This window comes from Phlebotomus argentipes, unplaced genomic scaffold (assembly GCF_947086385.1).
Source record: "Phlebotomus argentipes unplaced genomic scaffold, Phlebotomus argentipes genome assembly contig_5, whole genome shotgun sequence".
In the NCBI taxonomy this organism is placed as follows: Eukaryota; Metazoa; Arthropoda; class Insecta; order Diptera; family Psychodidae; genus Phlebotomus; species Phlebotomus argentipes.
This window is the reverse complement of record NW_026776165.1, coordinates 4,207,953-4,220,906: the sequence shown is the minus strand read 5'-3', so window position 1 is coordinate 4,220,906 and position 12,954 is coordinate 4,207,953. Positions and strand designations below refer to the sequence as shown.

Below are 12,954 nucleotides of genomic sequence, written 5' to 3'. Positions count from 1 at the left end.
AATAAAACTTACTCAGCAACTTCGCAATTCATTCTTATGCATGAAATATTCATGGTGTTTATTTATAGTTTCTCACCTGTTGCACACTTTAAATGGTTTGTTCTCAGGTGAGTGAATATAAAAGTGTGAATGGTGAATTCTTTATGCACAAGTCAATAGATTTGCTTGCAATTTCTGACACATTGAATCCATTCAATTCATTCATTCTTCGACTGGTTTTTTGCAAAGATCCAACAATTGGAAATATTTATAAATAATCTATAAGTCTCTGAAGTCATTATAATTCGGATAATATGGTCGGAATTGGTGTAAAAAATGGCAGATTTCAGAGTGATTTTGTGTCTTAGATTCCAATTTGTTATCCTTAATTGTGGATCAGACTTTATTCTCTCTTATCAACTCATGTTCCACTCATTATCTCGAGATTAGTGAACATTTGTGAACTTGATTGATAAGTAAATTTATTCGGAATTCCCAGAGATTGCAATCGTCACGCATAAATTACGTTTTATCATGGGATTCAAAGCACACACTCTTTCTCTCTAGTGGCTTCACCAGATAAGACAAAGAGTTTATCAATATTCCATAGTCTGTTTTGTACAATTTACCACCTAATAATTATCGATCTTCCGTTTTTGAATAGGAATTCAGCGTATAAAAGACCTAATCTTGATGCTCAAGCACTCAGTCAATTCCAATTCACACAATTGAACACAATGAAGTTGATCTTTGTGCTTTGCGCCGTTATCCTCGTGCAGGTGAATTGTCTCTAGCTCTCTATCACGGTTCAGGAGTCTGACTGTGAGTCTCTTTCTCAAGTATGCCACAGCCAAGTCCGCCCTGAACGACGAGGAGGACGAGAGATGGGCGTGCGTGGAGGGAGTCTTCCGCGAACTCGAGGCCGATCCGGAGAGACTCGGCCACCTGGCGCTGGAGTTCTTCAACATGGTGTCGGAGTCGAGAGCGGGCAGACAGAGATGCTACGACATGCTGAGCGATCCGCCAACTGAGCTGGAGAGACGCCGTCATGAGTAAGTGAAGCTCTAGTGCTGGCAAGAATCCGCCAGAAAGCCCAGAAACTCGGAGCTCTCTTAAAGCCACTCTTCTATCTCAAGGGCCTGCATGATTGCCTGGCGAGCGACGCTCCTGCGCGACGTCAACAGGTTGCGACGCGCCGCTCAGGACAGCGACGTTCAGGAGACCTTCGAGCAGCTGCAGCGAGACATCATGGACTGCCTGGACGCGACTTCGGACGAGATAATCGACTAAGACAATAAAGCATAAGACTTTTCATTCTCTATTTCTTCACTGCCACCAAAGCGTAGCATCTTGGCGAGATTTCCGGCTGGAAAATCTCCACCAAATTCACTTCACTCGCTTCACACTCTTCAATCAGGTGCAAAACTCTATCCAGCAAAATTACAGCTTCAATGGCAGCAGCCAAACTCGATCTCAGCACGTAAAAGAGATCAAAGCGTCTTCTATCGTAAGTGGTGAGCTTTTCTCTTAGCTCTTCGTCGGTGTAAAAGTAATTCAAATTCATTTTATCACAGCAAAGCTTGAAGTAATCAATGAAATTGTCACTCCTCACTTTTCCCACTTGCTGAAAATCCCTCAGAGGGAATTTCTCCTTCAGCATCTGCTCAAAAAGTGCCCTAAAGTGCAGAGAATCCTTTGGCAAAGTCTCTTGTGCGATTATTTTGTTGAGCGATTGACACGCAAGCATTCTAGCTTTGTCGCTCAGCGTGAAGCCGTGATTTCTCAGAAAGTGGCTGAGTGGAAAGCGCGTGAGCAAGTTGTAACAGCAGCCAATGTTACAGAGAAATCTAACATTGGCATCACGTGTGAAGATTTCCAGGCAATTCACAGCCAAATCGCCGCACGTGTGAAGACCGCTCAGACAGAAATTCTGCTGTTGTTCAGTCGAAAAGAGATCTTGCGACAATTCACCGATTCTCAACTCACTCGTCACAGTCACCGCCAAGGATTTGTAGTTGTCTTCGCGCTCAGGAACTTTCCATTTCTTCTGCACAGAAAGAAGAAGTTTTGCATGAGACGGAGTCTCTTAAGTTAAGAGAGAACTTACCTTTAGCTTCGCCACTCGATTTCGGGCGCTCTTCTGATAGTCTGCATTGGCTTCCAGACCAATGACGGGCAAATTGTGCTCAAAGGCCAGACAGGAGGAGAGATATCCCTTTCCATCTCCAGCATCCACGACTATCGTCGGCTTTCTGGCCTGAGAACAGAGCCAGGAAATCAATCTGGCGGCAGATTTCACCTGAAAATACCCCTGAAATCAGTCACACTAACAATAAGGACGACAATTGGGGATAATTACCTCGTGCATTTTCTTCGGCGTCATGAAATCTGCCACTTTTAGTCCAACTGAAGATGCTTTGCTTTCCGGAAGGAATTCATCAAGTGTTGTTGTGCCAGAAAAGGCTGACAAACTGTGTTGTTTAGCATTCGTCAGGAAGTTCTCGAGATGTTTATAGGCAGAAGATGAGTTTGAGGATAAAATTGTGTGCAGATCCTTAAGAATTTCCTCCGCATTGGCTTCCAGTTCCTCCCGAAGAGCGCTCGGAAGGAGCTTCTGCCAGTGATTGTCCCAGAGAAAATCCACCACATGGCAATCAATGATGCCCTGATGCTCTCTCAGAAAGCCCACAGTTCTCCAGAGCCTCTCCTGTACGCTCTCTGCCGTGCACATCCTCAGAACTCCAGGGATTTCGACGATCTTAAGAGATTCCGGATGCCAAATGTGCCTGAATTTCTTACGAATTCCCCGAATTCCATTCAAATCAACGCCAGGGAATTTCTCCAGGGATTCTGATTGAGATTGGAAGACTGCCTGGTGCTTCCCCTCAACACAATCTCGATAAAAATGCTCCGGGAAGTCGGAATCCCAGCTCCGCTCCTCTGACTTCCAGACTGAAGTTGGGCGAGAGAAACTGAGCAACTTTGTTGTGTTGTCATAACCTCACAAAAGCAACATGGAGTTTTCGTCTCGGGCCAAGAGCAAAAGTCCCGGCCAGGAGGTGTGCTTCTCCGAGGATCCCACCCTCAACCACATCGTGAACGAGGTGACGGCCTCGCAGCTCACCAAGTTGTCACTGAGCGCGTCCGGGCAGGAGGACTTCTACGAGCGAGCGAAGAAATACTGGTCCTCCGTTCCGCCCACGATAGACGGCATCCTCGGGGGCTTCGCCGAGATCTCCCCGCGCGACATTCAGTCATCTAGTCAACTCCTCGGCCACATCTTCCGCCTGAAGCCGCGCCCCGGCCGCAGCCGCGCCCTGGACTGCGGCGCCGGCATCGGGAGGGTCACGAAGCACCTGCTGCTGCGCTCCTTCGACACAGTGGACCTCGTGGAGCAGTGCCCGCAGTTCGCCGCCCAAATCCCCAAGTACGTGGGCCCCAGTGCGAAGCTGGGCGAGATCTACACCCAGGGATTGCAGGAGTTCACGCCGGCCGAGGGCAAGTACGACGTGATCTGGACTCAGTGGGTTCTTGGTCATCTCACGGACGACGATCTCGTGGCGTTCTGGCGCCGCTGCGTGCACGGCCTGGCCAAGAACGGTGTCATCGTGATGAAGGAGAACGCAGCGTCGTCAAACGAAGTGGAACTGGACGCCGAGGATTCCTCCGTCACGCGGCCGCTGAAGCTCATCCGACTGCTGATCCGCGAGGCAGGACTCCGGGAGATTCGCATCCAGAGGCAGGAGCAGATGCCAAAAGGCCTCTTTCCCATCTACATGATCGTCATGCGGCCAAATACCCACTGAATCTCGACAAGACTTCCCTTCACAGGCCCCAAAATCGATCAATAAACGGAATAAACCGCAGTGATTCATCAAACGGAGTTGATTCTCTTTAGTGAATATTCAAAATTCACCTATTCCGGCCAGTGGCGTAGTTTCTCCGGATTCTCATGCATCAATTGTGGCTTCAAGACATGAGAAACTGGCCTAGAAAGCACATTCTGACTCCGTTCTTGATTTTTATCTTGACTAATTGAAGAGATTGCGCCACTGTCAGCCGAAAAACGGCGATAAAAATATTTTCGTCTTATCTGCGAGATTTCGCCTTGAGGAGGAGAGAAGAATGCCGTGTCGTGATGCACTTGAGAAGGGCGAAAAACACCGGGAATCTCGCGAGTGAGGCGCACAGAAGCGTTCTCCAAAAATAGTCTCGCGTGCGATCGCAGTAGGCCGAGGGAGAATGGGTCAAAGGCGTGGCGGCGGATGTTCTAATAAGCGCATAAACTTGGTTTATTCCATGAACAATTCTGACCATAAGTCGCTACGGTTTCCCAACCCCGAATTCCCAGAGGATTGCATAGAGAGTGTGCCTCACTGTGGTGGCCCGGAAGCGCCGCATCGGCAGCGCGAGCGGCGGAGGAAGTGGCTGTGGAATGAATGCGGGCTCCCGGCGGAATGGCGCGCTCAGTTCTTCACCGAGTAGGCCTGGTAGATGTGCTCCGCCTGCGCCTTCACGTGGTCCGACGCCGAGCGCGCGGCGTCCTTGATCTTCTGCGCCTTGGTGGCGCTGTGCAGGTGGGCGGAGGTGGGATTTGGGTACAGCCGGTGCAGCACCCAGTCGAAGCCGTTGGCCATCTTGCTGCAGTTCTTCTTGAAGCGGTCCAGGCCGAAGGCGGAGATCGCGCGCGAGAAGCCGAACACCTGCGAGTCGATCCAGGCACTGCGCAGAGCCACAGTCTTGCCGGGATTGTCGCGGCTGCTCACGTACACCACCTTCTCGGTGACGCTCATGATCTTGGTAAATGCTATGTTGCGCGTGTACGTGACCAGTGTGCGCGTGCTGGGATCGCACACGGACTCCTCCACGATCTTCACGGACTTGGCGTTGTAGAAGCGCTCGCCCCACTTCGGCACGCGATTCGTCTTGGACAGGAGCCTCTTGCTGTACAGCTTCCCGTCGCGGATCTCGCGCTGCACCGTGTCCTCGGTCAGCACGTGGTTGCTGCGAAGGAGGGGCCCGTGTGAGAGGGGGCGCGCGAGGGCGTTATGTAATTGGGGGACTCACCTGTGTGGATTTGGGTATTTCTGCCAGAAGGCCTGCGCCACCTGCTCCCAGTTGAAGTTGAACGTGGTCCGCTCCTCGTAGTACTTCACCATCGTGGACACACTTTGCGATGACTTCTGGCGCGGAGGAAGCAGCGAATTTTACATAATCTCACCCAGAGAATTGCACGATAACAAAAGCCACACACCGATCAATGTTTTTCTTCCACGCCAATTAGACGTCTTCCTCGTGCACCGCTGGCGCCTCTGTGCGGCGGACACCAGCAACCGCGGGGAGTTGCTCAGTTTTCAAAATCACAAGCACAACTGCCAATCGATGTTTTTCACACTGAACTTTTGCGAATTTTGCGAATAATGCAGAATTTTGCAGCACTAAACAAATTTCACACTGCTTCTTGTGTGTACAAAACCCATAATCTGGCTTGCACAGACATTATATTCACATAAGCCAGCTAAAGATAAATCTGATATGGAAATAGCATAGCTTTTTTCCATCTTCCCGACTCTCTTTCGCAGCACACACACACATACACACGAAAAAGAGCTTTGATAATGAGAAAATGCTCTCAGGCAAGTCACTTTACACCTACTTTCTCGGTGGAGCACAATTCCATTTTCACAGAGAAAAGTCAAGCACATAAAAAATACGCAAAATGTATACGATGGAATTGCAGTGGCAAAATCACGTTTCACATGTATTTCCGCACTACTTCCAGCCAGACATCATACAATTTTTGCACATTTCTGCCACGCAATCTGATTCACAAAGGCGCAAAGTGACGCCGAGGGAGTGAAAATGGGAAAACTCGCTTTTAAAGTTAAAACAAACTGCATTTGATTTACTCTGGGAGCTTCTGAAGCTTCAGCAGTGCAAAAAGTTTCACCGCACAAGAAGCTTCAAAGCAGTCATATTGCAAATTGATGGGAGTTGAATAATTTGGAATAATTGTTTAAACTTTCAATTATCGGTCTTATCAGCACCATCAGTTGATCTCGATTTCGAAAGAAAATTCAAATCCATCCTCTTTCTGTGCTCACGAATTTTTTTTTGGGGGAGGAAAAAGCTCCAGTGAAATTGAGTGAAGTCGAAAGTGGGATACTGCGTAATGTGATACAAGGAACACATTTGTCGTTTTCTCGCTTCAGTTAAAATTGTCGGTTTTTCGCTTCCCCGGCGCGCGAGCAAATTCTGTGAAAACCCCTTCACCTTATCCGGGGATTCCGATGTGCCTCTTTGTTATTGTTGGAGGGCGGCGGCGGCGGCGGAGAAAAGACGCACCGCAATTTCCCATACTGTGCGTCACGAGGCAGATGGATGATGCGGTCTGACACCCCGTCAGTAATGAGAATTGGGGTGCGAGTGCGAGTGTGGGGGTGACCCATGAAAGTTCACATTTTCAATTGCGCGCAAGGGTCAAGGGGGAGATATTGTGGCCAGAATCTGTATCAAACTTCCGGCTCTTGCACTTCTGAGGCTGTTTGTGTGTGATTTCTGAGATTTCATTCATTCTATGAAGTTTCTATTCGGTATTTCTATCGCTCTTCTTGGCTCTTCATCCATAACCTCAAATAAATATCACTAGGAGACAGAAAATCTGCCTTAAAAGTTCCCAGAACAAAGTTAGATGAATTCAATGCAAGTATAATTGTCTAATTAGCTCAAAATGGCTGTTTTTGAGTCTAGAAATCAATCAGAATAACCAGAAACATAGTTTGAAATAATATTTTTGAGGTTATGTTTTACTTCAGTGCTTGCAATGTTCTTTAATTTCAAATATCCAGAATTTGCTTAGCAATAAAATGCGGAATTTCTCTCTGCTGTTTAAGCATAAAAATTTATGGATTTTTAGCACTAATTTCGATTTGAATTGGATACATAACCTAAAAAAAAAACATTCAAGGAAGAAATATTGTCAATGCTTGATTGTGCACAATTTCCGGCCGTAATATTTCTCCCTTGAGCGAGGGTTCATCTTCAATCTCACACACATTTTCTGGGCTCCCAAGCATTTCATTTGCCGGGAACAATTTTCATGGATTTGCCAAGCCAAATCCCATCATTTCCTTTTTCATACATAATTTTCAAATTAAAGGCTTTCAGGTCAGAGAGCAGCGCAATTGAAGTTATGAGTGTGGATTTTATAGCACTTGAATGCCTTTCGGGGTGCAAAAAAAAACCAGCAAAGAGCAATCGACAGAGATTGAATGTTCGTGAACAAAGTGTTAATTGGGAATATAAGTGTCTGCTGTTATTATTATTATTGCGTTATGGCATTTCATCTTGCTCTTTTCGCTCCTTCACTACACATTTCCCGCTATATGCGAAGTTTATGATTATTTTGGCGGGAAACTTGCGAGCTGCAGCGAAAATGCCGGCCTCAGCCTAAGGACTGACTCTTTGCGAGGGGTTGGAAGAAAAGTTGTTTTATCATTATTATGACAGTCGAGAAAATTTGCATATTATCTTGTGGCAGAGTCTGTTGTTGTGTTGTCATGGCTCAAAAGGGCGAGACGAGATCCAACACTCTGGGGCGGCCCCGAAACATTGTGCGCCGCCTTTCCTCATGTCGCAATTTCCATTTTCATTCCATCAGCAGGCGGCAAGACGAAGGCAGAAGCCACAGAGCATAAGGAGTGTGTTAGCAGAAAAACCTGCGAGAACATGCTTCGCGGGAAGAATGAGAATTCACACTTTCGTCGGGCGGCTCGTGCTTCACCTGTACAAACATTTCCCCAAAATTTCCGCATATACAAACTCTCAAGGGGTTCACATTGTTTAGCCAGATACAACATCGTGGCTCAGGCGAGTGGAAAACCAGAGAAATGGAGCGAGAGTGCTTTGGGAGAGCTAAACAGACGGCTAATGAGATCAAATTTCCCACCAATTTTCGCCACTGACAGCTATCAAGCGCTGAAAATCTTGAAATCTTGATATTCTTCTAAGGTTATGTTCGCAGAGCAATCGCCATGCAGTCAAATATTCTATGCCAGAATATAAATTTGCACAAAATTCTCTCCTCGGGATAAGTAAGGAAAATGGACCAAATCCCCGCAAAGTCTCCCATTTCATCCCCCTAAAAAAAAAACCATTGTCGACGGATGAGAGACAAGTCATGGCGGGGGAAACGCTCTTGGCATTATGTGAAAAATATGTGAAAATTTACTTGCAGGAATTTTTATTGGTGGATTTTCCTTCTCATATCACCCACACTATTTCTGCTATCGCATCCCCAGAAACAAGGCACAAGACACAGGGGTGCTCCGCTCTCCCCATCATCGAGAAGCATCAGGGCATTATATCGGGTTTACCATCTCATCAAAATATCCAATAAATTTTCTCCTTTAATAACAAATACACGCAAACACTCCAAAATGCACAAAATCCCCTTCGACAAATGGATCAATAAATTGTTATATTTTTGCCAACAATTTATGCAATGTAAAATGTGTGTGATGTTTTTTTTTCAAGGTTCGCCAACAGAAACATTTCAATATTTCACTCGAGTGCCAAATTAAATGGCAACTGAAAAGCATTTGTCGGACCATTTTTCAGCTGATCCCAAATAGTTCAGTGCGTCATGTTCCATTTACGCTAAACGGCCCATAACTTTGGATGCGCTGGCTGGAAAATGCCCGTAAATATGCTCCTAACGGAAATCATTTTGAATGCTGACAGCTGTCAATTGAATGCCACTTTGACGGGAAATAATTCGATCGTTGAATTGCAACTGATTAAAATACAACTTACAATGAAATATTGTATGAAAATTTGCAAAGAGCTCTTCTTGGGGATGCTTTTGACGTCAAGAGAAGTGCAAATGAACATCATTTCGCTCGGCAAAGGTTATTATACATATTATTATATAACATTTTATTGCAGCGACTTTTATGAATAGAAATGGCAAAAGAAGCACCTTTTGTGGAAAATACGGTTGAAAGTGCAGCAGAAGATTTTCATAGTGTATTTTTTCTCTTCACTCTTTGAGTTGAAGAGCTTCGCTGAAAAGATAATTTGACGTGTGTGCTAATGCAAATGAGTGAAAGAGATGAGAAATAGCTGTACAGAAAATTATATCGTTATATATGTATGACTGCCATCGTGAATAAAAGCGCGAATGCCAGCGCTGCATTTGCCACATCATGGAAAACCCTTAAACCATAATATTTCTTTATAATTTCCACGTTGCGCTGCTTGAGTGGCAAAGACGCTACATTGCATCAAATTCTGTTTACGAGCAACTGTATTGAGAGTTTTCAGTTTGTGCCCGTGCTTTTCACCATGCCAAAGCACTCCAGCGGAAATCCCTTTCGCCTCGAACTCACAGGACGCTCAACTCGCAATCAACATCTCACGGATGAGCGACTCTGCAGCAGAATCACAGCATTTTGCGAGGCAAACTTTTGGTGGAAAGTTTCCAGATGAATTTAAGCAGTTTAGTTGTGTCGTACTGAATCAGTCGAAAAAAATATCGCCAAGTTTGATTAGTTGTCTCATAAACCCATTTGGCAATTGTGAACTTGATTTGCAATGCGAAGAGATAATTTGACGCGAAAATGGTAGAATAACTCTGCAGAGCGCTGCTTAAGCATATATTTGTCTTAGAATTCCTTGAGGTTTTAAGGGTGTAATTAAATTGTCTAAATCTCCCTTAATTTAGGGATGTTTTAGGTAAATAATCATGACAATTTCAAGTTCTTTTTATAGATTTCTTTGGCCATGAAATAAGTGATTTTATGAGTGGGATATTCAATGAAATTTCTTAGGCTTTACTGACTTTTCTCCCATTTTTCCGGCTGCTTAAAAACTTCTCCTAATTTCGATGGCTTCTCGTGAAGACACTCTTGAGTTTCCAGCGAAGACAATACAGAATTTCCTTCAGCCTTCGGTAATTCAAGTGATACAGTCATAGGCAAAAGGGGTGAATTGAAGTCTTAAAAAAGTCTCCAAAGTAGCAGCAATGAAATTTGTGTTTATTTTAAATTAATTGTGACACAAAATACGTTTCAGCATCATTAAATTCTTTACTAATGCCATGCGAAGAGAGCACGAGAGATTTGAGATGGGATAAAGGGAGCTTCCGGCGGCAGGATTTATAGTTGTGTGCCGGAGAAAATAGTCATGGCATCAGTGCTGTGAATGCAGAGCGGGTTTTCAGGGATCACAAATCCTCCGAGCTGCGGCGAAGCGGGCTGAAGGGTTTTCAATGGATTCTCTAGAGGGAATATGACTTAAGCCCTTCTCCATTTGGGAACCTATGCAAGTTCACAGCGCGTGGGGAATTAGAAGTTTTTAGTGCATTTCCGCATTCGAATTAAGTGGGAGACAAATCCTTTTCGCTAATTCCCCGTCATGGGCAATTGCGGAAGAGGGGAAAAATAGCGAAAATTATGACGGAAAACTTGCATGGATTAAATCATGGATTTGTTCAATGATGTGGATTTTGCAGTGGCTGAAGTCTCTTTGACGGGATAATTGGACATTGGGACTGATGAAAGGATTCAATTAAGGACAAGGACAGCGCGCATAAAAGTTGGGTGGAAAATAAAATGTTATGAGACTATAAACAGCATTGTTGAGTAACAAGATGCTGATTAATTCTCGCTTTTAATTAGAGGGACACAAAGACGGCACATGATCATTAATTATTTATATTAAAGGGTGACATCAATGCTGTGTTGCTCTGGTGCGCAAAGGATTCTCTCTCGATATCACTGAGATTTTTCACTAAAATGCAAAACCTTTCTGGATTTTTAATGCGGCCCAGAAAGTCATTAATTTTTTAAGAAGTAATTATTTTGCTATCTCAACGGAGAAAAGTACTTTTTTTTCCCCCACTCTTACTCTGTGAATTAATAGCACACGTGGGAATACTTTTATTTATTTATCCACTCACGAGGTGGATTTGTGGGTGTGTTTGTGTGTGGAAAAGGAGGGTAAAAACTTGCCATAAAAATGATGAAAATATGACTTTTCAGCTTTTCACTGGCCGACACACGAGATTTTCCACCTCTTAATTGAAAATTCTTCCCGGAAAAGCATCTGCGTGGGGAAGACATAAAAAGGGTTTTAGGCACCAAGGCGAAATTTCATTAATTACAATTTTCCGTTGGGGTGGAGCTTTTATTAATCTCTGCAGCACGGACGGGCCTCGTTGGCAGAATTAGGGGTTGAAGTTGGACAGATATGAGATACAACTGTCCTGAATCTGTGTCAATGATTTCGCCAGAGGGTAGAACTGTGCGTATGAAATTCATTCATTCAGTTCAGTTTTGAATGTTCAATTGACTTGAAATTTGACATCAATAATTACAAATTTGCATTTGAGCAATGCTTTCCCCAAAACAAGAAATTCTTCAGCATTTTTCTAATCAATAGCAAAATGGTGAGTTGTATTTTGAAAGAGAGACACGAAAACATTCACTTGAATTCAAGCTGTACATTTTCTATTTCACTGTCGCAGATCCTGAATCCTTGCAGCACTGCTCCAACTCTTTTGCAACTCCCCTTCAGCAATTTGTCGAAATGAGGTGAGCGAATGGGTACAAATGCCTGAGAACGTGATAAAATAGCAAAAATTCCCGTCCGCCCTAATGGAGAAATTCTTTCTCATGTTTTCCCATGAATATTTTCTCAATGGATGAGAGACAATGTATATTTTTCACCCACATTTCCACACCCTGGGCCCACCCCCTTTTTCTGTTTTGGGGTTTGGGGTGCCAGCCATGAAGGATGACGAGGCGACAGAGACACAAACAGAATAGAGTGAAAATACATCAATGAAATTAATCTTGTGCTTGTAGTCTTTTTTAAAGGCATCGCCAAGGGAAGAATTGACTCCCACTTCCTCCGCCCACATTCTTGTCACAAGATATTTTTCGTCATCCTACCTTTCCCTTCAACCAAGACTCCCACCACGGGAACTCGGCGCTCTGGGGGCGGGGGAGCGACGGAAAAGTCAATAAACAGATGGTGAAAGAAGCTGGCTCTCGAGAATCTTCCTTTTGTGTTTTTCTTGTATTTAATTTGTGTATATTTCGCCTTTTTTCTTCTCTCTCTCCCTCCACCCACTGAAGCTCTCCTTGACACACGACGATTCACGGAAGAAAGCGCCCCGGAAGCTGAGGGTGGAGATTTCATTCTCGGCAAACAGTCAGATGAGGAGTTGGTGATGTTGAGGAGAGCAAATTTCCCAAATTACTCTAAATTAAATATCATGTTCACTCCTCCTGTTCTCGCGGGAAAACTTTTCTCAGCTGCACTCGAGGCGAAGAATTGAGGGAAAGAAAGGAGCCCCGCCGCGAGATTAGGATCTGCGAAGAGGGATGCAGCTGGCAGAAAGGGTCTGTCGCCGCCCACACCTCAATTAGAATAGTGATGGCAATCTGGTGTCCTTCTTCATTTTCCACTTGGCGGCACACCAACACGTGGATAAGGCGAAAAGGACTAATTTCGCCTCATGGTCACTGGCCTGGATAACGCAACTCTTGATTTATACAAAAGTCACTCAAGGTTGATCTTTCGAGGAAATCTTTCACGCAAACTAATTTGCGTCGTCACTATCGGCCATTCACTATCTCACGCCGAAGGATTGCGCTAAGAAATAGGACGAGTTTCACTGGTTTTGGTGTGTGAAATTCGCATGTTGACAATGATAACGCTGAAACATTAGATATTGGAGACATTTGAGATGATAACACAGTTAAGCATAAACACTTTCTTATAATCTAATCAAATTTATGACGGTGCATAAATAGAAATACTTATCACAGATTGCTGTATTCAAACAATTAACCTTCTTCTTGAGGCTGATAAAGAGGCGATTTTTATTCTTTCTCCTGTCAGTTTGCGAAGTGAATTCGGGAAGTTTGGCTGCGTTTTTCACCTTCGACATGAACAACATCTTCAGTC

General features: G+C 44.6%; 4 protein-coding genes across 4 annotated transcripts; 2 read left to right on the top strand and 2 right to left on the bottom strand.

Moving 5' to 3' along the window:
• Positions 1-214: 214 nt before the first annotated feature.
• LOC132265875 (uncharacterized) lies at positions 215-1,277 on the top strand. The gene is made up of 3 exons (XM_059766662.1): positions 215-758; positions 820-1,031; positions 1,116-1,277. Exons 1-3 carry the CDS (start codon positions 717-719, stop codon positions 1,267-1,269), a joined length of 408 nt encoding a protein of 135 aa, XP_059622645.1. The 5' UTR covers positions 215-716; the 3' UTR covers positions 1,270-1,277.
• Position 1,278: 1 nt separating this feature from the next.
• Positions 1,279-2,849, bottom strand: LOC132265874 (probable methyltransferase-like protein 25). The gene is made up of 3 exons (XM_059766661.1): positions 2,339-2,849; positions 2,087-2,278; positions 1,279-2,026 (listed from the first exon to the last, which is right to left on the bottom strand). Exons 1-3 carry the CDS (start codon positions 2,708-2,710, stop codon positions 1,298-1,300), a joined length of 1,293 nt encoding a protein of 430 aa, XP_059622644.1. The 5' UTR covers positions 2,711-2,849; the 3' UTR covers positions 1,279-1,297.
• Positions 2,850-2,979: 130 nt separating this feature from the next.
• Positions 2,980-3,872, top strand: LOC132266084 (N-terminal Xaa-Pro-Lys N-methyltransferase 1). Its single transcript, XM_059766921.1, has one exon. It carries the CDS (start codon positions 2,994-2,996, stop codon positions 3,783-3,785), a length of 792 nt encoding a protein of 263 aa, XP_059622904.1. The 5' UTR covers positions 2,980-2,993; the 3' UTR covers positions 3,786-3,872.
• Positions 3,873-4,240: 368 nt separating this feature from the next.
• LOC132265826 (protein preli-like) lies at positions 4,241-5,344 on the bottom strand. Its single transcript, XM_059766609.1, has 2 exons — positions 5,047-5,344; positions 4,241-4,983 (listed from the first exon to the last, which is right to left on the bottom strand). Exons 1-2 carry the CDS (start codon positions 5,136-5,138, stop codon positions 4,446-4,448), a joined length of 630 nt encoding a protein of 209 aa, XP_059622592.1. The 5' UTR covers positions 5,139-5,344; the 3' UTR covers positions 4,241-4,445.
• Positions 5,345-12,954: the final 7,610 nt, after the last annotated feature.

Coding starts and splice junctions, on each gene's coding strand:
- LOC132265874 (XM_059766661.1), bottom strand. CDS start 2,710: ATGTGCACGGCAGAGAGCGTACAGGAGAGGCTCTGGAGAACTGTGGGC. Junction 2,279..2,338: donor CGCCGAAGAAAATGCACGAG/GTAATTATCCCC, acceptor GGGTATTTTCAG/GTGAAATCTGCCGCCAGATT. Junction 2,027..2,086: donor ATCGAGTGGCGAAGCTAAAG/GTAAGTTCTCTC, acceptor CTTTCTGTGCAG/AAGAAATGGAAAGTTCCTGA.
- LOC132265826 (XM_059766609.1), bottom strand. CDS start 5,138: ATGGTGAAGTACTACGAGGAGCGGACCACGTTCAACTTCAACTGGGAG. Junction 4,984..5,046: donor AAATACCCAAATCCACACAG/GTGAGTCCCCCA, acceptor CCTCCTTCGCAG/CAACCACGTGCTGACCGAGG.
- LOC132266084 (XM_059766921.1), top strand. CDS start 2,994: ATGGAGTTTTCGTCTCGGGCCAAGAGCAAAAGTCCCGGCCAGGAGGTG.
- LOC132265875 (XM_059766662.1), top strand. CDS start 717: ATGAAGTTGATCTTTGTGCTTTGCGCCGTTATCCTCGTGCAG. Junction 759..819: donor GCGCCGTTATCCTCGTGCAG/GTGAATTGTCTC, acceptor CTCTTTCTCAAG/TATGCCACAGCCAAGTCCGC. Junction 1,032..1,115: donor CTGGAGAGACGCCGTCATGA/GTAAGTGAAGCT, acceptor TTCTATCTCAAG/GGCCTGCATGATTGCCTGGC.